The 24,567-nt window shown below is 42.3% G+C and overlaps 2 protein-coding genes across 3 annotated transcripts in view; one reads left to right on the top strand and one right to left on the bottom strand.

Moving 5' to 3' along the window:
* Nucleotides 1–11,266: 11,266 nt before the first annotated feature.
* Nucleotides 11,267–12,490, bottom strand: LOC308297316 (leukocyte elastase inhibitor-like; the record flags this gene model as incomplete). Its single annotated transcript, XM_080740729.1, has 1 exon — nucleotides 11,267–12,490. The coding sequence occupies one exon, from the start codon at nucleotides 12,488–12,490 to the stop codon at nucleotides 11,267–11,269; it is 1,224 nt and encodes a 407-aa protein (XP_080596855.1).
* A 6,586-nt stretch (nucleotides 12,491–19,076) lies between these two features.
* hspa12a (heat shock protein 12A) overlaps nucleotides 19,077–24,567 on the top strand; it is a 46,331-nt gene continuing 40,840 nt past the window's right edge. Inside the window, exon 1 of one of the 2 annotated variants that reach the window (XM_080739916.1) lies at nucleotides 19,077–19,283. In XM_080739916.1, the coding sequence (XP_080596042.1) occupies nucleotides 19,244–19,283 (40 nt within the window). In that variant the 5' untranslated portion in view covers nucleotides 19,077–19,243. The remainder of the gene's footprint in view (nucleotides 19,284–24,567) is intronic. The other variant, XM_080739915.1, reaches the window with a different exon arrangement.

Genomic DNA, 24,567 nt, shown 5'->3' on the forward strand with positions numbered 1-24,567 from the left:
TTTTTGTCTACTGGGAAATGGTGGGTTGAATAGTTGAAGGTGATCTCAAAGGTCAACCAAAGAACAGGATTCTTGGGCAGGCTATCTATGTCTCCAACAGTAGTGCAATGAGGACCGTGGCCAGTTCTCTCATTCAGTGTCACTATGCTTGTACCTCCTGGTACAATGGTATCTCCAAGCCACTGAAGACAAAGTTTCAGACCTCCGCCCACTTCAGGAGAGTGGAGGAGAGAGTATCTCAGCTCTGTGTCTGGTCTTCAGGATCCTAGATGCTTCTGTTCCCAAATACTTCACAGGTGTTCAATCAGGGGAAGTTCAGATAATCTTGCTCTCCCCAGTTTCCAGACACTTAAGGGGGGAAATGTGTTATTACGCAGCCACTACTCAGTGGAATGCCCTCCCTTCAACCCTGAAAATCCCTACGTTCCCTAGCAAGATTTAAGAATGACATACAGTAACTTCCCTACCCCATAGCCCACTCACCATTGGATTATTCTCTTAGGGTACAGCCTGTCCTATATGTATTGCTTCTAAATTCATAGAAGCAATTTTCATTTTCTTTGTTTCATGGGTTGTTTGTACAGTTTGTAAAGTGTTGTTCTGTGTCTCAAGGTGGACCACAAAGGAAACAAGCTTCAGCTTTTTTGTGTATAATCCACGTTGGCGTTTTCTAAATGGTGGCGTTGTGAGTTTTTTTAAACTGCCATTAGAGTATTCTACACATTTGTATTTATGAAGCCATCATTTTAAATGGCATAAAACATCAATTTATCTTGTGAGGAGATGTCTGTTTCTCAAATTTGACTACACTTGGTGTGGGGATATTTGGCCTTCATGAGTAATAATAATAATAATAATAATAATAATAAAGCTTTATTTGTATAGCACCTTTCATGACATGAAATGCAGCTCAAAGTGCTTTACAGAGCAGAAAATGAAGCACAGTTACTTAACAGAAAAAATAAAATACACATGAATACAATAAAGCAGAACAATAAAAACATAAAACATTGAAGAACAATTTCAGAACAGTGTGGACGTCAATAGCATCAAAGAGATAAAAAAATAATTCAGCTAAAAGCAAGAGTAAAGAAATAGGTCTTGAGCTGTGCTTTAAAGCTATCCACAGAGGCTGCCTGTCTTAGGTGTAGTGGGAGTTTATTCCAAACTGTCGGTCCGTAGAAGCAGAAAGCTGCTTCACCATATTTTTTATATTTCATTTTAGGCACATCGAGTAGGTCAGCACTAGAAGACCTGAGTGGGCGGTTTGGAACGTATCTATGCAGGCAGTCATAGAGGTACGAAGGTGCCAGACCATTTAGAGCTTTATAAACAAGTAAAATAATTTTAAAATCAATCCTAAAAACAACCGGGAGCCAGTGTAACGACGCTAAGACTGGAGTAATATGTTCTCTCATCTTAGCTTTAGTTAAAACTCTGGCTGCCGCATTTTGAACAAGTTGCAAACTGTCAGTTGTTTTCTTTGGCAGACCAGAGAGAAGTGCGTTGCAGTAATCAAGCCGAGAGAAAACAAAAGCGTGGATCAGCGTTTTTGCATCGTCCAATGTTAGATAGGCTCTAATTCGCGCAATATTTCTAAGGTGAAAGAAGGCAATCTTGGTGACATGATTAATGTGTGTATTAAAATTCAATTCAGCGTCAATGATCACTCCCAGGTTCTTTACAGAAGTGTTACTTTCTTTAGACAGGTTACCAAGTCTACTTATTATTGATTCTCTCTGCGCAGTAGAACCAATTATGAGAACTTCTGTCTTGTCCTCATTTAGTTTGAGAAAGTTCTCACTCATCCAGCATTTTATGCTAGACACACACGTCAGCAATGGGTCTAGAGCACAGGGGTCGTCCGGAGCTACCGAAAGGTACAGCTGGGTGTCATCAGCATAGAAATGGAAATTCACACCGTGAGCGGAAATAAGTTCTCCCAGCGGCAGTATATAGAGGGAGAATAATAAAGGACCAAGAATTGAGCCCTGTGGAATACCAGAGCAGATGTTGTGTTTGTTTGACTCAAAGTCAGCTAGATTAACAAAGTAGCTTCTGCCTGTTAGGTAGGAGTAAAACCAGGACAAAGCTGTGCCTGACAGCCCTACCCAGTGTTCAAGACGTTGTATTAGAATTGTATGGTCAATTGTGTCAAAAGCCGCCGTTTGATCCAGCAGTAGGAGAACGGATACATTTTTGTTATCAGCAGACACCCTAAGATCATTAATTACTTTTAAAAGTGCAGTTTCTGTGCTGTGTCCTTTCCTGAAGCCGGATTGGAATTTGTTGTGCACCTTATTGTTCTGCAGAAATACATCCAATTGATGAAAGATAATTTTTTCTAGGACCTTGCCCAGAAAAGGCAAATTGGAAATGGGTCTATAATTACACAGCATGGACGGGTCGAGGTTGTGTTTCTTGAGTAAGGGCTTAACTACGGCCGTTTTCAGTGTTTCTGGAAAGACACCTGATTGTATAGAGTTATTTACTATTTTTAGGATATCTCCAATCACACAGTCTACAACCTCTTTGAGAAATGGTGTGGGGATTGCATCCAGCGAGCAAGAAGACGATGTCATTTGCGATATGGTTTTACGAAGTTCCTCTTCATCAATTTCACAAAATGATACTAGGCTGCCCCTAGATTTATCTACACTTTTACACATGGCACCATTAACTGCATTTGCATTTGTGACAGTATTATTCATAATACCAGCTCGAATGTTCACAATTTTGTTGTCAAAGAAGGATGCAAACTCATTACACTTTGCTTTAGAGGCAAGGAGTGACTGCTTGTAGGACTGGGGGGGGTTTAAGAGGCGTTCAATAGTGGAGAATAAGACCCTAGCATTGTTCTTGTTCTCATTAATAATTCCGGAAAAATAGGCCTGCCTAGCCAGACGCATGGTTTTATTGTACGTGGCTGTTAATGACTTAAAAATCTGTAGATGGATAGTTAGTTTATTTTTTCTCCAAGCTCGCTCTGCTTTGCGGCATTGTTTCTTGAGTGAGCGTATATGATCGTTTATCCAGGGTGTTTCTTTTACTTTATGTTTCTTTTTAGTTTTCATAGGAGCCACTATATCCAGAGCTGACTCTAATTTAAGATTAAAATGTTGAACCATATCATTTACTGAGGGAATATCAGGAAGGGGGGGTGCACATGCAAGATGGCGAGCAAACTCTTCTGCTGCCGATGCCCTGAAAAATCTCTTTTTTATAGTATATTCTCTATTGTATTTTTCTAGATCAGAGACAGTCATATTAAAACACAGTAAATAGTGGTCCGATAAGTCAGGCTTAGCGATGATCCTGTCCATAGAAATACTTAGCCCTTTAGAGATCACCAGGTCTAGGGTGTGGCCCTGATTGTGGGTTGGCCCGGTAACATGCTGAACAAAATCAAGGGAATGTAATAACTGTAAGAAACTCATAGCAGTAACATCTGTAACAATATCCACATGTAAATTTGCATCGCCAGCAATCAAGGTTCTCTCATAGTCAGTGGAACAGATAGATAAAAGTTCTGATATTTCTGTAAGAAATAAGGCTTTGCTACATTTTGGTGGGCGATATATGGTAATCATTAGAACAGAGGATTTACTCTCAAATAAGTTAGCTTGGTATTCAAAGGATGAAAAACTTCCAAAAGACAGGTTCTTGAATTTAAAGATGTCAGAGAAAATGTACGCCAAACCTCCACCTCTTTTTCCTTCGCGCACTGATTGAATAAAATGATAGTTTGGTGGGCAGGCGACGCCAAGTGCAACAGCTCCATCTGTGCCCAGCCAAGTCTCTGTTAAAAAGATTATATCTAGCTTCTCTTCACAGATTAGATCATTTACAGAGGAGGGCTTGTTTAAAAGTGACCTGATGTTAAAGAGGCCCAGATTTATTTTTTGACATTCTACTGTACTATAGTCCCTACAGGGTATGTAAGTTAAATTTGCTAGATTAGCAGAGCCACTGCTTGTCCTGGACACTCTATTTGAAATTACAGTAGAAATATTGTGAGCCTGCTTAGTAAAAGCGCCTAGAGGAGCATCGGGTCCAGATACGGTTGTTGCTGGGTATAATATCGGACCCAACTGATATCAGTGGCTGAATGTATTGTTCAGCTGGGAGGCCATGTATTGGCCCAGTATTGTCCCAGCTCGTTGAGGTCGTGGAGCCATGTTCAGCTGGGAGGCCATGTTTTGGCCCAGTATTGTCCCAGCTCGTTGGGAGGCCAGGTTCTTCTTTCGTTTAGGTCGTGGAGGGATGGGTGGGGGCGAAAGAACCCAGGCCACAGATTTCTGGGGCATGGCAGGGTCAGTTTCGTCCGTTTTCAAAGATGGTGGTTGTGGAGCCGGGCATTTGGCCGGTGGCGGTTGTGGAGCCGGGCGTTTGTCCGGGCGTCTGGCCGGGGTCATTTTAATCCCTGTGTTAATTAATTCATTCATCCCATTCGTGAAATCTAGAAGGGGCATTGGCGATAGGGAGAAAGAGAAAGATTGGGAAGATGGGGCTTGTTCTTCCACGGTTGACTCTCCAGCCCCTTCCTCTTCCTCTGTCGACTCATCGGTTGACTCTCCAGCCCCTTCCTCTTCCTCTGTCGACTCTCCGTTGTCTGTATGTAGAGTAGAGTACATGCACGCACGCACGCACGCACGCACGCACGCACGCACGCACGCACGCATGCACGCACGCACACACACACACACACACACACACACACACACACACACACACACACACACACACTGAACAGTACTCCTTTTGGAGAGGCCAGCCAAGTGTAAGGCCCTCACAACTAACTTGTGCACATGCCCTAGTCTGCCAAAGATAAAAACTGAAAGTTTACACTGTATAGCCTAGCTGTGAGATGAGATGGTCTGCTCTCAGGCCTGGCATTTCATCATTTTAGGGGAAAGGCCACTTGGCCTTTGGGGTTGTCCATTTTTTGAGGGTACAAAGGCCAAATGCCAGGACAGGAAGGCCATCAAATAAAACAAGATTTTACTCCGTTGAAATAATTAATTGAATTCAAGGGTTAAGGATGAATGTAGGATAAATGTAATATGTAGTCTATCTGCTGTGAAATAAATACATTTGTATTTACAATCTGGTCATGTTTTCAGCTACAGTATTTGCTCATGGCCATGATGAATACAGTGAGGAGCATGCTTGCCTGGAAAACAGATGGAGAGATTAAGTTTAGATGGTAAAACCTGTCATCTCGCTTTGAAAGTAAAGACTATGATGCACTCATCTATGGCAACATTTTTGAGCACAGTGAGAGACAGAATGGTTCGCAGCAGGAAGACATGCAGTCTCAGCTCAGTCCATTGTTGCCGCACAGAACTTAAGGCGACCTTGGGCATTAGTCAGTGGAAGTTGGTGTTCCATTACACACACAGTCATAGCAAACAGTATACATACAGTATGCGAAAAGGGTTGAGAACAACAAAGTTTGGCATAACTGAATTGCTACAATAGTCTTGGAGAAGCATGTGATTTGTGATATTTGCAGTGACACATCATTTTGTGTCTCTATTTTGCGATGCAATGTAGCGTCTGGCAGTCGGAGTTTCCCCTCATGGGCCTCAGAACGTGTATAAATTAGGCTATTTTATTAACGTGTTCACCATCTCGTATTGACACGGAACAGACGGGCATCACCATGGCTGTCTGCAGCATGCAAGGCTCTGAGCTTGAACTAACTGGCAGTATGACAGATGGTAAGAGATTTTACTACAACTACAACTTACAGAAAAATACTACTAGATAATGCTGTTATATATATTGCTATTTAACTTCCTTTTTAGGTTCAAAGATTTTACACTCTGCTTTTCTCACTCTCTCTCTCTCTCCATGTGTGTGTGTGTGTGTGTGTGTGTGTGTGTGTGTGTCCTCACCAGTTCGTCCAGCCCAGTTCAAATGGTGCAATCGTTACGTCTGCCTTGTTGGAAGTCTTCTGATTCTCTCTGCCACCATCGGAAGCTGTAAGACAAGTTTCATAACAATGTTTTTTATTGCAATTGTTTTATGTATCTACTTGATGATGATGCAACACATATTTTTAACCCTTGATTGGTATATATAGCAGGCCTAACAGTCAAATGTAAAATTACATTTGACGGGTAAATGTCACTTTATAATGGAGTCAAATGTATTCATTATATACATTATATGTATTCTCCAGGTTCTGGTGCAGCCGCTCCTGAACCTGGTCCATCCTTCGACAACAACACCTCCAACTACATAGTTGGAGGTACGGATGCCAAGGAAGAACAATGGCCCTTTGTGGTCAGTGTTCAGAACAGGACTGGTTTTCATCTCTGTGGTGGATCCCTGATCAACAATAGATGGGTACTCTCTGCTGCACACTGCTACAGGAACAAGAGGTAAATGAGACAGACTGAAGTTTAGCCTAATCTTTGGCAGCGGGGGCCTGATTGAGATAGCAAAATGTTCAGTTTAGACCCAAATCAACCAATAACAATCGTTTCAAACAATAGAAAATAGCCTACTGTATCTACAAGCTCACAACGTGTCGCAATGTGAGACGTTGTGAGCTTGCAGATCAGCTAGTTTCACTTTTTTTGAACATAAAAAAAAATACAAAAAAGAAATAATAATAATTGACTCAGAAAGAGAATATAATATATAATATCCCTGGGATATTTCTGTTTTCCAGACCACAAGATTTGAGCCTTGTCTTTGGGAAGCTAAAGCTGATGGCCGGTCCACCTGGAGTGACCAGAGATGTTGCTAGAATTGTGCCTCATCCAAGATATCACAAACCAGACAACGACGTGGCTCTGCTCCAGCTAACTTCACCTGTCACGTTCAATAAGAAGATCAAACGTGTGTGTCTGGCAGCCACTGGCAGCGTCTTCAGCCACGGCACTCCCAGCTGGGTCCTTGGCTGGGGGGACATCAAGGAGGGAGGTGAGCACGAGCATGACATCACATGTCACTTGAAATGGTGAAAATGGCACCCTGGTGACAAAGTCATCATATTTGACAAAGTACAGTAGAATTCGATTGAATAATGTTTTGACAGACTGCAGAGTTTTAATACAACATTCCCAAAATATGGGCGCATGGTTGGAAGTGATAATACTATGACTATCTAAGCCAAGGCAGCCACTACAGTGAGAGCCTGCAGACTGATCAGATTGTTCTACTGTTTATTGTCTCCATCTACAGTCCGTCTGCTGCCCCCGATGTGTCTGCAGGAAGTCAAGGTTCCAGTTGTTGACAACCCACGCTGCCGCGGTTACTATCCAGGACAGATCACAGACAACATGATCTGTGCTGGTGTGGACAAGGGAGGCAAAGGCGCATGTCATGTATGATATGCCATTCAGATCCCATTATAATCTTAGCCATAATTGATTAGAACTGAAGAGTAAAACAATGTTAATTTCTGTCTTATCAGGGTGATTCTGGAGGTCCAATGGTCAGCCGTAAGCATATCTGGTCCGACTGGGTCCAGTCTGGAGTTGTTAGCTGGAGTGAGGGCTGTGCTCGTCCCAGAAAGCCCACCGTCTTTGCCAGAGTGGACCGGTATGAGTCTTGGATCAACTCCCACATCATCACTGGTGACCTGTGCTTCAAACGGTTTAAGTCCAGAGTTCCAGACGCTGAGAGCCGCTCTACCAGCCCCGGCCAGCCAGCTGCTGTTGGCTCAGTGCCAGAAGGTAGGTTTGGAGTAATATAGTCCTAGACCAGTGGTTCTCAAACCTTTTAGTTTCAAGGACCACCATTACTCTGAGAGTGTACAAATGGAAAGGTCCATTTCACTCACTCAGAGTATCGCATCCAAATTGACATGTACTCTGTCTGTAGTAATCTGACTTCCACAATACAGTGAAGGCTGTAATTTGTGTACTTTTATCTCATCCTCAGAGCCGGCTGAACTTGATCCCCAGTATCTGGAGGACAGTGTGGAGGAGTAAATGGTGGGAGGCGAGTGGATGGTGGGAGGCAAGGTAACACTTTGCAATCTCATTCAACGTGTTCTCTCTCAGAGTAGATTTAACACTGATGATTCTATTGTGTACAATCCATTCTAAACCCCCCCCCCCCCCCCACACACACACACACGGTTTGTGTTTGTAGACGCAAATATTCAATCTGTTCACTCTGTGTAATTCTTAAATCACAGTTTTCATGGTCCCACCATTTTCTTGTAAAATGAAATTATTTTGACTAATGGTCTAGATTAAATTAGATTAATAAATACATGCTCTTTGTCTTGTTTCTCTGTTACCAGATCATGGACTAAGGAGGAGAAGAGTCAGATCCCAAAAGCACTCATCTGCTCGCTTTACATCAGCACCGGCTCCAAAGATGACGACACTGCAGTCCTCCAAGACCTTCACTGGCTTCCACTCAAGAAACCCACAAGGACCCTCAACAACCTCCCCCAACATCCTTCTCCACTAGCATGTTAGCTGTTGCATCCTATTTTTCGCTAAAGTAAATGTAGCAATACTACAATGTAGACATATACTCTGTTACAAGTTTAAAGTCCTGGATTCCAAATATAGTACCAAAAAAGAATGGAATGGCTCATCGTGGTTAAAGGGATTGGGTGGGACTTTGGTAGAGGTGTGTGTGTGTGTTGTCAGTGTGAGTGCAGAGTGTGTAATAAATGCTTGCCAGACGTCAGATGTTGCAATACCTTCATTCTTTCAATTCTTTCTGCAAGTATTCATTATTTTCATAATAAGTCAAAATCTTAGATTGGCTTTAGATCTCATTTCATTGTACCCTAGATATGATGAAGTATGCTTGCTCATATAATAATCTGTTCATTGCTGCTGGACACTTATTCTAAAGACATTTTGGGAAATCCACTTATTTAGTGTCATTTTCAACATGCCATTCGTTCATTAATGTTGTGGCCTCACTAATCTAAAAGGTATAACTAGAATAAGTTGATTAGAGTATTATTGTAATTTGTAACTGTATCTGAGTAGGCCTACCCAAAAAGCGTAATAAAATATCAACAATAAAAGCTCACAAGGTGACAGGCAGTGAGCTTACAGATCTGCTATTTAAAAATGTCTTGAAATGTTTTGAAATTGTTCACCGATAATGACACCAGGTTCTTAATCCAATAGACATGCAACATTATGGAATTGTTAAAGGGCAAACATTTGATGGGATGCAAAACCACTGCCTTTCATACAGTACATTGTGGCAGGGTGGTGTTCTTTACTGACAATAACCCACTTTCAAGTGAAAAATCATGATGCAATGCATCACAGCTATCAAGTAAACTGTAAAATCCTCTGTTGAATTATCCATGTGAAAGTATTTAAACCTCACAGCTCCTTTGGTCCTTTACGTTTCCCTCGTACAAATAAACAGATTTCCATGCACACAGGATCAGAGAGAGTAGGGAAATGTTTCAAATATAAGGAGATGGGGAAAATAATTTGACCCATTGGCTTGAGAGACCCGACCCAGGCCATAGCTGTAAAATCATTAGTTTGATCTCTGCAAAAGCCATGCCTTTTCTTTCTTTTTTTCTTCTTACACCACTTTTCCTCTAGGTGGGTACGAGTAGCTGACATTACTGCCAGGTAGTCTGCAAAGTCAAGGTCTTCCATATAGGAGAACAGAATCCATTGGATTCCACAGGGACGGTCTGATCAAGGATGACACTATATTCAAAGTGTTCATAGACTACAACATTACTAACTAATGTAGGTACCTCTCCAATTGAGAGAATATTGATGATGGATTTCACAAGGGGTTTCATTAGCACTCTCTATGATATGTTAAGGTCTAATACAACGGTTAATACCCAAGATACTAAGAGAAAATGGGAAAGAGACCTTGGGGTTGATATTGATGATGATGTTTGGTCTGAAATATTTGAAAATGCCAAAAAACTTTCTGTGTGTAATAGGGCCTGGTCGATTCAGTTAAGAACCATACACAGATTACAGATTTCACCTAGCCTTCGCCATAAAATGAATTCTGATTTATCCCCCCTTTGCCTTAAGTGTAAGACTGAAGAAGGAGACTATATTCATTGCATATGGTCATGTCATAAGATTGAACGTTATTGGTATGATATTGTACAAGAACTGAATGAGATCTTTAACATAGAGCTTGAACTTGACCCGTTGTGTCTGATTCTGGGACTTCCTGATAATAAGATTGTCAACAAGTTCCACAAACGTCTGTTCAATCTTTTAACCTATGCTGCGAGGAAAAATATTTTATTGTCTTGGATCAATGAAAAACCGCCAAAAAAGAGAAGCTGGGATAAAATAATCATGCAGTGTATGCCTTTGGAATATCTGACTTGCCTGCTGCGCTCTACAACCGATACCTTCTATAAAATTTGGGACCCATATTTACGTTTTATTGGTCCTCAGTTAGCTGAGACCTTGACAATAGGGTTCCTTAACAGAAGTGATACTGCTAACCTTGATGTATAAGATAGGAACATCACTTTTTGTCTCTTTAACACCGTGGTTTTGTTTTTCATTTTGTATACATAATGTATGTATATGAGTGTAATTCCATATGCATATTGTTATACTGTATATAATCGAAAGAAATGTACATTGATACCTGTGTCCTTTGCTTTTGCAACGTGTCTGAGCTGAGCTGTCTGTCTGTCTTGTCTTTTTTGTCATAACTTTTGAAAATCAATAAAAAATATTATTGAAAAAAAAAAGTGTTCATAGACTTTCCCAATGATTTTGACAATTTTGGAAGGCATTCCATATGCCCTTAGGATCTTCCATAGGCTTTCGCGATCAAATATTTGCCTTCTTAAAGTCAATGAAGTTAATATACAAGGGGGTAACGATCTGATCGATACAACCTCCACCTTTGTGAAATCCTGCCTGTTCCTCTCTCAGCTTGACATATAGGGACGGACATAAGTGTTACTGTATATAAGTATATACATAAGTGTTACTGTATGCCTCACCAGTTGTCACATTCTTTTTTTGAGCGGTGGTCACAACGCTCCTATACGTGGCCGTGTGTGTGGGTCTGTCTGTCTGTCTGTCTGTCTGTCTGTCTGTCTGTCTCCGTGTCTGTCTGTCTGTCTGTCTGTAGCCTGCAGTAACCTTTTCTGACCACACATGTTAAGGGAGGGGCGCTGTTGCACACACACACACACACACACACACACACACACACACACACACACACACACACACACACACACACACCACCGCTCAGTTCACACGAGTGTGATTTTTTTTATCCATGGGACCCCAACTCAGTTGTTTCTTTGTTTTTAACCTATACAGCACTTTGGTCGGCCTTTGGTCGTTGTATTATGTGCTTTATAAATAAAGTTTGAGTTGAGTTGAGTTGAAGGAGGGGAGCAGTATCGGCCTGCAAAGAGGATGGTCATGGTGGGGTTGTGTCGGATGAAGAAGAGGAAGGGGTGGTCAGCAACGAAGTGAGGAGGGCCTGCACGTGCACAAAGCCCACCTAGAATGGCAGCAGTGGCGGCAGCTGCCTCAGTGCCCTCCTCGTTCACTTCCACAAAGGCCTTGTGCACAACCCTGGTAAGAACCAGGTCGTTGGCTGGAGACATGCCAGAGAAGTCACCCTTTGATTCGTCAAAGGCGTCTACAATGCCCATCTTGATCAAGTTTTCTTTCAAGTCATATGTCTCCTCCGTCTTGAAACAAGGCAGGCCAACCAGAACCTGCTCCTGCTTCATCATGTCTGGATTGGTCCAGTCCATAAACTTTTTATAGGTTAGCTCCTTCTCTAGCTTCTCCAGGCCTGTCGTATCGTCCTCCATCTCAACGGGCAGAAAGACAAGCATGCTAAGGTCTTTCCCTGTGTAGGGCAGCTCCAGGACATTACAGTTGACTTCAGAAATGAAAGCAAGAGGGAACACAGAGTCCTGGTACATCATCTTCACCGGCTTGCTTTCAGTCTTGCTAAGTCTGAACTGTTCATCGCTGGTGCTGTCCTCATGGAACGCCTTGTCCCACTTGGCTTTGAAGTAGATAGCATTGACCAACACCAGTCTGGTAAGTCCATCCACCAAACCTGGGCCAAGCAAATCCTTGATTTTATCTTGAGTCTGTTTCTCCACCCAGCTGTTTATGTTCATCCTGGCTCCTTCTGCGTTGCCACTGAAGTTGACAGGCTCCAGCTGTGCATCATAGTGTTTTCTAGTGGCGCTTAGGAACTCCTCAACAAACTGGTAGGACTGCTCTCCATACAGACGGTTGGCCAGGCTGAGAGAGTAGGACTTCCCTGACTTGTTCAGGTCACTCATGAGCTTAGAAAAGTCCATATGTAAGTCATCCTTAAAGTGCAGGACCTCTGACATCTGTGTGGCTGTGTTGCCACGGGCCCCCAGCAGCACCATGGACAGAGCAGAGGAGATGCTGAGAGGAGAGTAGAACACATTGCCAGTGTTGTTATCTTCTGACAGTTGTTTGAACAGAGACAGGGAAAAAGTGTTGCTGGCCTCTGCCAGGGGTGTTGTTGGCATTGTGATCAGTGTCTTAACCAAAGTCCAAATGTTACAACTCACAAAGTATTACAGCTTTAAAAATGTTTAACTTGACTAGTATAAAAAGATATTATTTTTAGTATAAAAATATATAATTTATATCAAAACCAGACTCCAACCTGTTTTTTTAGGGCTGTCCAGTAAGACGTTAACCAGTGAATACTTGACATTACAATTCTGAAATGAGTATTGCGGGACTTCAAACTGCAATTGAAATTTAAATGAATTTCTACTGCTCTCAAACATGATGTGGTGCGTTTTACTTTTATGCTGCTGTTCTTTTGCATCATCACTATGATGTCAGTCATGCTCAAATATGGAGTCCTGTTTCAGTCTTGCCCAAATAAGGGGTTCTATGACATCTTCTCTGATACCACCACGTGTGTAAAACAATGCAATTTTTGTTTTTGAATAATTTGACAAAATCAAACACATCGACTGACAGCCAGTTTCTCAACCAAAGGATGCGCAGATGAAACATCTACTGATCCTAGACCTGTGGCTGTAGGCCTATCGCGTTGCAAAGATTAGTGGTGGCAAAGAAACTGAGAATTGCTGCAGTTGCGCATGTTTAAATTCTTGGCCATCTGGCCAGTGATGTACATCGGACCAGTTACCCATATATGGAGACCCCTGCATGATAGTCAATAAAGTGATGTCAGAACATGCCCATATATGGGCATTACCAAATATGGGCATCCCCACATATGCCCTTAGTATTGATGACAATCGGGACAGGGATCTCCATATATGGGCATAAAACAGACACGGACGTAATTAATTTGCAAGTGTGACTCGTGATGGCATCAGCGATCTCCATATATGGGCATAAAAGGGACATCATGCCAGAGCGTGATGTCAGAGCGGCAAATTGCTAGTTAGGGATGGCTCAGGGTAGAAGCAAATATCAATGGGATTGGTATTTACAGGATAGGACAATGCTCTCAATATGCCTGTCAAACTACTTCTCCAAAGTGAGAGACCAAGTCACCATCCATTAAAGGATGTTTAACACTGGTTTCTTTCTAAATGGACCTGGAAAAAAATCACACCTAGTGTGAATAAGTGGTGCTATTTATGAGTTAATTTCATCAAGAGTCCCACTAGCCAATCACAGCGCATCCTGCGAAGCTTGGCCAATGGGACCCTGGCCGTACAAAACACTTTGAGACGTTAATGCCAAGATGTAGGCCATATCTAGGCCAGATGTAGGCCACACTTCAGTTTCAGCCCGGTAGAGTAGAGTTTTTAGAAAACTACGGTTGGTGATTGTCTTGAGGACACAGCACAGCACAAGGTGCTTTATCTTGTTTTGCGTCCTCTGAGAGATACATTCTTAGTCCTGCTAGCAGTGAGGCTGAAAGGATGCAATGTTGGTCTGTCGTTCCCACACATGGTCCCAAATGAACTACATTACCTTGAAAGCTACCAGCTGGGTTGCCATAGCATAATTCACTTTGCACATTCATGTACGCTTGAGGTTGAACCCTATTGGTTTCAATAACTCTGTGGCCTTTCGTCCAACCACCACCTAAGGGACAACTAGACACCACTTAACAACCAATAAAAGTAAAACCCTGGCATGACCGTCCGTTCAACCTGAACAGTGATATATACTATAGACTATTATTAGCCTATCTTCCATACATGTACTCTATAGACGCTAGTGTACATACTGTATATGGAAGATAATAAAGTCCAACTAGAAATACTGTTCCTACGAAACAGTGTGGGTTTGCTCTTGACTATATTCTGCAGCGTCCTAACTGTCATGCGAAGCTCAACCAATACTCCAGCTAACACCACTCCCAGATTGCCCGCACCTCATTGGCTAAGGGCCCTGCCTTTGTACTGTCTGCGACAGAACTCACTATATAAATAATGCCTTTATACTGTCTGCGACGGAACTCACTATATATAAACTAGACCAGGTCAACCTGGTTGTGCCAGACCCCGGTTCTGCCAACCCTCTGGGCCTATAAATTTAATGGTACATTTATAGGCTGTCTGTCCCTTTATAGGCTGTCTGTCCCTCCCTCATGTCATCATCATTTGTGATATCATTGTGACCAAATATGGAGAAAAGAGGGAGGGACAGACCGACAGACAAAGCCTTTTGCTTTGTCTGTCGGTCTGTCCCTCCCTCATGTCATTGTGATGACATGAAGGCTTTGTCTGTCGGTCTATCCCTCCCTCATGTCATCATCATGTCATCATCATGACCATCTATGGAGAAAAACCGGACAGACCGACATTTGCTTATGTAGGCCTACCCTCTGGGTCTGGCAACTAGACCAGGTCAACCTGGTTGTGCCAGACCCCCTGTCTGTCATCATCATTTATGACATCATGCCTTTTGTAGGCATGTCATCATCATGTCATCATCATATATACCCTTTATATAGAAAACCCGGACCGACATTTGCTTATGTAGGCCTACCCATTTCATGGGTCTGGCAATAATGAAGATAACATAGTGTTCTCGCCTTTCCAGCTTTTTGCTTATCTTTATATTTTGAGTAAATAACTGACAATAATTTGTTTCTATACCGCTGCTTCAGTCTAATGTATCAAACACAGACAAATTCTTTCACATGCAAACATACCATGCAATATGAATAATTATGACTGTTCTATGGAAGATATTTTCATTTTCAAAAGCATTGACTGGACTCTACAGCACATGGATTTCAACATTAAGAGGCGTAGTCATTTAATGTATTTAGCATAAAACCAAGTCTCCCAATTGAAATAGAACATGTATCCACTGTGACTGCAAGTGTGAGTTGATGGATAGTCTGGAAAACCACTAGATGGCGTAAGACACTGATGTAGGCCTACTGACCATTCTCACCAGTTGCCATGGTAAAGGGAAAACCCAACAACCTCAAAATTCCATCAAAATAACATTTTGATGATTTAGTCCTAATATCATCTCTGTTTTGTTACAGCACTCAATGTGACTCAAGTGGGCAGAAAGACGGGTGGACAACATGCTACAGGTAATAAGCCAATCTGAGCCAAGGCAGCTATTCTGCACTTATGTCATACTCAGCAGGTGGGAAACCCCAAACCATCATTGAGTATGACATAAAGGCAAAATGGCTATAGCTACCATGTGGCCAATGCTATGCTAAACACATGGCAGGTCTAAAAGACACCAAGACACCAGACCAGGCCACCAGGCCAAGTAACACTTTGCTGTGACTGTCACATAGTGGTGACAACATGTGGTGGCCATGTTGGACTATAAGCATTTGTTTTGTATTTATTTATTGGCTTTCAGTGAATGAGCATTTCCAGGACAACTTATAATGATTGGAAAATGACAACTTTACAGGTTACCAATTTTGCCAGGCTCAAATGTGTACAGTAGTTTATTTGAGGTAATGAGATTCAAGTAGCAAATTGTGTAGCATTTTCATGTTTGATAGGGCCTATGGATGGATGCTACAAATATTTCAGTGGTCATACACATGTGGTGTCAGTCAGTGGTATCAGTACTGTTAAGCATGTGTGGATGTGTGAAAGTGAAGTGTATGTGCAAGTGCAAAAAAACAAGCTAAAATCAACCAAACAAACACTGTTGTCTGGTAGGAGAGAGAGAGAGAATGGCCTTGGCCAGCCTGCTTAAATACTCAGGGACGCGGAGTCAGGCGTGCCTTGTCCCATAGACACACCCTGGCAGTTTGGCCCTTTCCTCCAACACAGAACAGAAAAAAACACAATTAGAACCAAACACAGAACAAACAGATGACAACAACCTAGAGTGGCCATTACAATGCAATGTTAGGAGAAGACCTCTATTCACTGCTAATTTTGTGTTTTACCCAATTGTATGCTCCTCCAGTGGATGTTAAAATTAATTAGCTAACAAGGTATCTATCTATGTATGCATGGGAAAATGCAGTCTTCAACTGTAGGCCTCAAGTCCACCACACCGGTACGTACAACATCTACGTCGATAAGTGTTGGGAGTGTCTGTGGCCAAAGATCAGTTGTAGTGTGCGTTTTAGTGAGGTGTCACTCGGCGAGTTGTGTTGAGGCAGGGCAGAAATTTCATGGAGGCCATGACCGCCATGAAGGCCATGGCCGTCGTTGCCCCTCAGTTTGGCCTTGTGCCACTCAAACCAATGGCATGACCTGAGGCCACAGTGGCCTTGATGCCCCAGCTGACTGTACCACGTACTTTCTCCTCTCTCTCTGTCTTGTCAATATGTAGACAGTAGACACCGGTGTATCTTTCTTGTCATGTAGACACCAGTGTCTTTTGTTGAGATTCTGAAATCTTAACTTCCCCTAGTCCCCATCTTTAAACCAATCCCCAGTGACTTTGATTGGTGCGGGTTCTGAGCATGGATCAGATGGTAAATACCATCATGTATCTATTTCACTGCAGATTAGGTTATCATCCCTAACCCTTAAATTCAACAAATTCTTTCAATGGACTAAAGAATTGTTTTATTTGATGGCCTTCCTGCCCTGGAATTTTGGCCCTTGTGCCCTCAAAAAATGGACAACACCAAAGGCCAAGTGGCCTTGCCCCTAAAATGAGGAAATTCCTGGCCTGGTTGGATGGGCTTGCTTTACCACCCCACATTAGGGTCCAGTGTTGGCTTGTTCCGCCACTGTGTGTGTGTGTTTCAAGTAGGCCTAATATACATTATGATTCTGATAGCTTTGTAGACAGTGGTCAAATACTGTACTTAACTAAAATGTTGAGGTGCTAGAATATTTCCATTTTAAGCTACTTCCTACTTCCACTCCACTATATTTAAAAGCCTATTTTGTACTTTCTTCTCCACTACATGACAGCTTTAGTTGCTGAGTATGAGTATGCCACTCACATGGTCCTTTCGTTGATCGATTATACTTTAACACGATTATAAACAGAACAGGAAGTAGGCCTACAGGCAAAGGTGATGCTAAAAAGATAACCCAAAAATCAGTAGGAGCTTGTTTCCATTGTGGACCATTGTACTCAATTCATCAGTAATACGTATAATACATATATACATTTGGAATAAAGCTCAGACGAATCATAAGGTAATGCTATATTTACAGAGAAGTAGGGGCGGGCGGGGGGCAGAGAATTAAACTATTATTAAGGTAGGAAGGAGTTAAATGTTCACTTGAATTTTGAGGAATTTTTTTTATGAGGTTAGCCTAGTTTTAAGTATAAGATTTGTATGTAGGACTTTAACTTATAGGCCTATGTATTTTTTTCCTTAGTAGACTACTTTTACTTAGCTATCAGCCTCTAAGCTTAGGCCACTGGTTCTCAAAGTGGGGTCTGGGGATCCAAGGGTCATGGTAAAATTAGGAATCAGATAATCAAAAATAACCGATCTGATCATTTTCGAGAACTACTGGTAGGATACTAATACCACCTCTGTTTTGGATGATGGGATGTGGGAACTGGATATATGTAATTTGTTTTCTCAAGGGTGTGCCTCGTTAGCTTAGAAAAGATATTTACTTTTAGACTTGAAAAACCAGCTACATTTTCGGACCGTTATACTAGGCCTAATAACATGTGGTAAACTCTATAGTCAGGGCAGAGAGGAGAGAAACTGTCTGGTTGTTGTTAGTACTTAAACTTGAGGTACTTGTCAGTAAAGCCTACTTTTAGTTCTACTCCACTACATGTCAGAGGGAAATATTGTACACACATTAACCACTTCAACCCTATAAACATTTCAACCACTTGAAAATAGACGATCTACAAGCTCACAATGCATCCCATCGGTTATTTTCAAAAATATTTTGTATACAATCTAGATGAAAACTTCTGAAATGGGACATTATGCAATCTGCATGATTGACTACCTTTACTTTAAGTAGACCTATACATTTGTATACTAATACTATAGCCTACTTTTACTCAATTAGCCTACATTTTGAATTCCGGACTTTTACTGGTAACAGAGTAGGCCTATATTGTTGCAGTATTGATAGATAGTCTACTTTTACAATGTGGGGACTCAGACTGTTTCCAGTGCACCACTGGACAGGAGGCTCTGGCTGGTCATTGGTTAGGATAGGAATAGGCGCTCTAGGCTACACTACACCAGTGGTTCTCAAAGTGGATTCCAGGGACTTTGTGGGTTACTTTAAGGTGGTTACAAATGGAAGTGGAACCAAACAAATGAACCCTAACGGGTCCATTTGGTTCCATTTGTACGCTGTCAGAGTTAAGGGGAGACCTTGAAATGTGAAGGTTTGAGAAACACTGCACTACACTGACTACAGTAACCCTACCGGCTGCCCTGAAAACAAAGGCTGTGGAGGAATGGGCTATTGGGCAGCAGGCAGCAGCATTCCTGTGCAGGACAGAGCAGAGCTGATGGGAGGGGCGGGACAGAGGGGTCTGTCTAGTCAGAGAAAGTATAGCAGCCTGGGGTCCGCTTGCTTCACCACCACCACATCCTCTCTGTCTGTACCAGAGGTCCACTACTCCACCACACTGGCCCCCATTCCAAAAGTCTACGGCTGAAAGGGTCAACCGCCTCCAGTGCAGATGTGCTTTTAACGCGCCATTTGTAGGAGAGAGAGGACGTGGAGATACCGGTTTGTGGAGGTCGTTTTTTTTTTAGCAAGGAAGGTCTTTTTTTAAATTCAATAATCTTTTTTCCCCCCCACTCCGGTTTTCACATCAAAGCCAGGAAGATTGCTTGGTGTAGTTGCATTGGGGAGAAGGCTCGAGTAGAGGAGGTGAAGCAGCGGGATATTATGACTGAGAAACTGTCGGCCACAGAAAACATCATATCAGGTAATGCGTCTCTTTTTGTTTTTAATTGTTTAACGTTAATTGCGCGTAACTGAGGTTCTCCGGTAATTCGTGCATGCAGCGCCAAACAGCGTGTGTTTTGGTGTGTCGTCATTAATGGGACGTTTTCGTGACCACTTTGGGACGGCGTTGTTGTGCTGCTGTGGCTGTGGGCGTCGTTCTGTGACTCATGCACACACACACGCACAGCAAAAATAAGAGTGTGTTAAGGATATAGGCTATGTGAGGTAGCCTACGTATTATTAGCCCTATTATAATCACCTTTCCCATAACTAACACAGCCTCGTGGAACGCAACGCGCATTGAAAGTCTTGCATTCCAAGGAAGGAGGACAGCTGCAGCCTCGCCTACTGTAGCTTACCTAGGCTACGTCGTGCCGCAGCATTGTACACATTTAAAGTTGATCGTTGCCGAGGATATTGTCGTCGTTTATGGCGATAAATCCCCTAAACGTAGCTAACTTTTCCCCACCTTAATGCTGCATGGGAGGGGATGCATTCACTGCGATGTGTGCAGTTTTTAATTTCCCCCTTCCTCCATGATAACGGTGCAGAGTTTGGTCACATGGTCCGCGTCCCACGGGAGGAGGCTTGACTCAATGCAGCAAAAGTCTGCGTGCCCCACACTGTAAAAGCCTGGGTTGGGTCTGGGTTCAGTGGGTTGTACTCTCTCTGGGAGGGTAAAAATGGGCCATTCTGTTCCATTTGTACCCTCTCAGAGTTAAATGAACACCCGACACCCAGGATTCGATTGTGCACACACCACCACACCATCTTCTCAGGTAACGCAGTGATGAGAGAGAGAGAGAGAGAGAGCAATATGGATGTACATGTAGTGTTTCATCGTAGCCTGTGCTAATAATGATCAATGCGTCTGTGTTTAGAATTTGCTTCCTTAACATGAAATCATGTGTTTATTTGTTTTTCTTTTGAATTAATCTCTGAGCAGCAGCATCCCTCTGCATCATCATTTGCTCACTGCCTGGTATAGCTGCTGTGTTTAGCTTGGCGTTGCTCCACAGTTGGAGATGGAACATAAAATAGAAGATAGCGCAGTCCGGGACATCTTGTGCTTTTTGGGGGAGGCGTGCTTGCATTCCTAATCGAAAATACTTTCCAGCTTGTCGCATAATATTTAAAGGAGTCCACCCATCCCCTCCTCCCCTCCCCTCCAGCCGACTGTGTTGGTGATGCCCCCCGCTGTGAAGTTGAGAGACCCCCCACCCTAAAGTCAGATAAAGTCACACTTGATGCAGGATGTTAACAAGAGCTCGTTATTTGTTGACTTTAGATTCTAAAAAGCTCACGTCCAGCTGCCTAATGTTTAAGATGGCATGGTGTTATATGCGACAGTGAACTTGATAATTGGCCATTTGTCTTTCCAAACATTGGGTTTGGAGATTGCAACACCTATTAGTCATGCACATTTGCCTCCAGTTCATTTGTGTGGTCAGCTTCACAAACTATCATTGGATTAAGTTCCCAAATGCTCGTCTTTCTTCCCATCCCCACAACAGCACTTTAGAGGTTCCTGATAAATGGGCCCATTGTTTATTTCGGGGGCAGCTTTGTGTTTGTGATTGCTGGACTTTGCACAGGGGACACCGATGAATTGCAGGCTTTTTAAGACTGACAGATAACAGTCATAGCTGAATGAAGCCAAAACCTTGTTCCTTTAAACTGGATCCAATTGAATGCCTGTAGGCCACTAGGCCTACCGCAGCAATGTGTTTTTCTGTTTTACTTACTTACTGTGCTTAGTCTTGCTTAGTTTGCACAGTGTTGCTCAAATTCTAATTGAGCCCAGAGAACCTGACCAGACATTCTTTCCTGGAGTCGAGATAGAGTAGTTTGATTACCGTACAAATTGACATTGGACAGCACTTCATAAATTCATACGCTTCGCTTGAGTGCCCTGAACCACCAGAACCCTGAGAGTGACTCAGGGTTCTGGTGAGGATGACTCCCTGCTTCAGCTTGACCGTCAGCTGTGATTTATCCATGTTTTCTGTCCTCACTGTGTCACTCCATAGTCCATACAGTCCCAGTGGTCCCTCCTTTGGTGAAAATAGTGTCATTGCTGCCTGCCAAACAGTCCTGCAGAACGCAAACTAATCAGAAATGCACCTCAACTCAAATTTCATTCAGCATTCAGGCTTGCCTCCCTCGGTCACTGTAGAATTGATCTATGTACAAATTAACTGACACAGCATAATCTTGACACAGCATAATCTTGACAAGTTGACATACTTTACTCATGTTGCCTTTCATGTAAAATGCGGCTCCGAACTGGAAAGGTATTTCCCTGTGAAGCTTTCATTGTGGTTATTGATTATATTCGGTGGTTAACATTAGTTTTTGAACAGTATTCAAGGCGTTGCTCGAATCGTAATCATTGGATAAATGCCTCAAATGTTTGATGTTCTATTAACTGCAAATAACAGGCTTTACATGTGTTTATGTAGAAATCTTGACTAGAGCATGTTGACACACATACATAGACATAGCTGAAATTATTAATACTTTTAGTTGAGCTACAGCACAAATTATTAGAGTATTGATGATCATTGTCATCACTTATCAGTTGCATATTTGATTGATTTCTTAATCTAAATAAAAAAATGAACCAAAAGCCTTCCGCAGCAATAGGTTAGGATGAATTATATCTTTTTTCAAGTTAAACATTCAAATAGATTAATCTCCTGCAGCATTCTGTCCATATCTGTGCAAAACAAATATCCGTTAATCTTCTAAAATATTATGATAGAACTCAATCTTGGTTTTAGTTGAGTACAGTCTCACTCTCATTGTGGACAGAGCAATGCTACCTATGGCTGTGAGCCTGGCCTGCTTGCGACATCACAGATTTTTGCTCAGTCACTGAATTGAATGTTTGTCAATGCACTTATCAATATTTGTTGTTCTCTGCTCTCTGGTCGAGTGTAGATGTTTATATTTCGACATATGTGACTATGGGAAAATAGGACAGAGAGAGATGGGTTGTGTGTGTGTGTGTGTGTGTGTGTGTGTGTGTGTGTGTGTGTGTGTGTGTGTGTGTGTGTGTGTGTGTGTGTGTGCGCGTGTGTGTGTGTGTGTGTGTGTGTGTGTGTGAGAGAGAGAGATGGGTTGTGTGTGTGTGTGTGTGTGTGTGTGTGTGTGTGTGTGTGTGTGTGTGTGTGTGTGTGTGTGTGTGTGTGTGTGTGTGTGTGCGCGAGTCGTGGGAGAGTGAGTGTGAGAAAGAGATTTTATTGCCCATAATCCCTTGGCATTTGATTTGAAAAACAGTTGCAGAATAATTTTGAGATCAAAGGCCAAAGTCGACTTTTTACAAACTTTAGTCCACTCCTGCTTGGAGCAAGGCTCTTGAAATAACGTTTGGGAACAGGCGTGAGTTAAAAGTGTGCATAGACACTTTTAATTAATTGTTTTTAGATAAATAACACATATGGTGCAGCACAAAATAAACCACACTCAAAAAAATTGCAATGTTTTTGCATTTGCAATACTCTAGTCTACAGTTACCAAGGCTCCATTAAAAGGGGTGGGGGGGACCACCACTGAGGCATCTGGTTGCTTCAATCACATTCCTCTCCTATTAGTATAGGAATTCATGATTACTCAACATTATTGCAAGTCAAGTGCAACTGTAACTGCTTTTGTATGAGCTGACTGTAATGACTCTGTAGTTAATTGGATGCATCTGTTAAAACACATTCACTTTCACCTACAGTTGAATTCCATCTCTGAAGTGTGTTGGGGCGGGCACTCCGGGCAGGAGGTGACAGATGGGAGTTTAGTTGGTGGAGAGACTAGGAGAGTGTCATGGGGGATGGGCCAAGGGACGATTTAAGGCCGTGGTAATTAGCGTCTCTGTTTGAGGTCACCCCAAAGACTCAAAGAGCTAGTTGACTTTTAGAAATGTTGCGTGTGAATTGTGTCTATGCACGTGCGTGTTTATGTGCATGCATGTGTGTGCGTGTGCAACTCCTTGAAGTTGGCAGGAAGTTGTCAGTCAATGCAGTAGTGTCTGAGAGGTCAGGCAGTTCCGCCTTTCAAATCCAGGAGACCGTGCCAAAATGCAGGTGTGCCCTGTCAATCAAAGGGACCTTTATAATGTTTCACACAGAAGCCAACTACACCCAAAAAAGGCTCCAGTGATGACATCATCTCCTATGAGTGAAAATGTGCCTGTTGCAAAAAGAAGGGGAATAACTAGTGTGAAATTGTAAATGCAATTGTAACTCCTAAACGTTTTATATCTACCGTAGCTACTACAGTGTATTGTGACATATCAACACATTGTTTCTTATTTGTGGTTTTGTGCATTTTAGTGGTATGTCTTGCTTACGTCAGTGATTTCTGTCATTCTTATTTAGATCCCTCCTGTTCTGGCAATGAGAGAAATATCACTCTTGGTGTGTTTGTGTGTAAGTCTGGAGCTAATCTCTCAAACTGCTGGATATATTGGTGTCATAGTAAGACACTCTCTGAGTCTGAATATTTTTCCAATCTGTGAACGGCAAGTTATGTGCATGCATTAGCTCTGTTCAGGAGTGGACAGTGGAGATGTTGCCCCTCATATGGAAGTGCTTCTGATGTTTACACATACAGCTGTAATGCGTAATGGGGGGGATGCCCTCGTGTATGGTAAGACCCGCCTCCAGGCAGAAGTAAACAAGTGAACAGAGTAACTCATGTGGAATATTGAGACTACTGTATATCAAGAGATCTTCACAATGTAGTTTATACCACAGATGCATATTCTTATGAATTGGTTGCCTTAGTTTGTTGTAACATGAATACATACTCCACGCAATAGTGTTGCTTGAACAGTGTTCTTTTTAGAACACAATAACTACACAGTGAATTTGCAGAACAGAAAACCATAAATCCAAAAATTGCTCACATCTGGCCGTTGCTTCAGCTTAAGAGGATGTCTCTTGCAAGAAAAACATTGCGTTGATAGCTTGTAGATCTGTAGAAATATGAATAAGGCTAAACTAATGATATGAATATGAGCTGTTTTTTCAACTTGTGTTTACAGACTTTATAAAGAACTTTCATCTAACATATAATTTTGGAGATGTCTGAGTGTCTGTCTGTCTGTCTCAGCGTTTCTCCTCGGTGGCTGGAGCAATTGATCTGAAATCGCATCACCATCAGCATATGAACACACCTGACATAACTGTGAAGCCCGTTTGTCACTTTCACAAATCGTATGCTGTATAATAGCATTTTTATGGTGTATCTATATCTATTTAGTCTAC

Source organism: Nannobrachium achirus (genome assembly GCF_963921795.1).
Source record: "Nannobrachium achirus genome assembly, chromosome: 13".
Classification (NCBI taxonomy): domain Eukaryota; kingdom Metazoa; phylum Chordata; class Actinopteri; order Myctophiformes; family Myctophidae; genus Nannobrachium; species Nannobrachium achirus.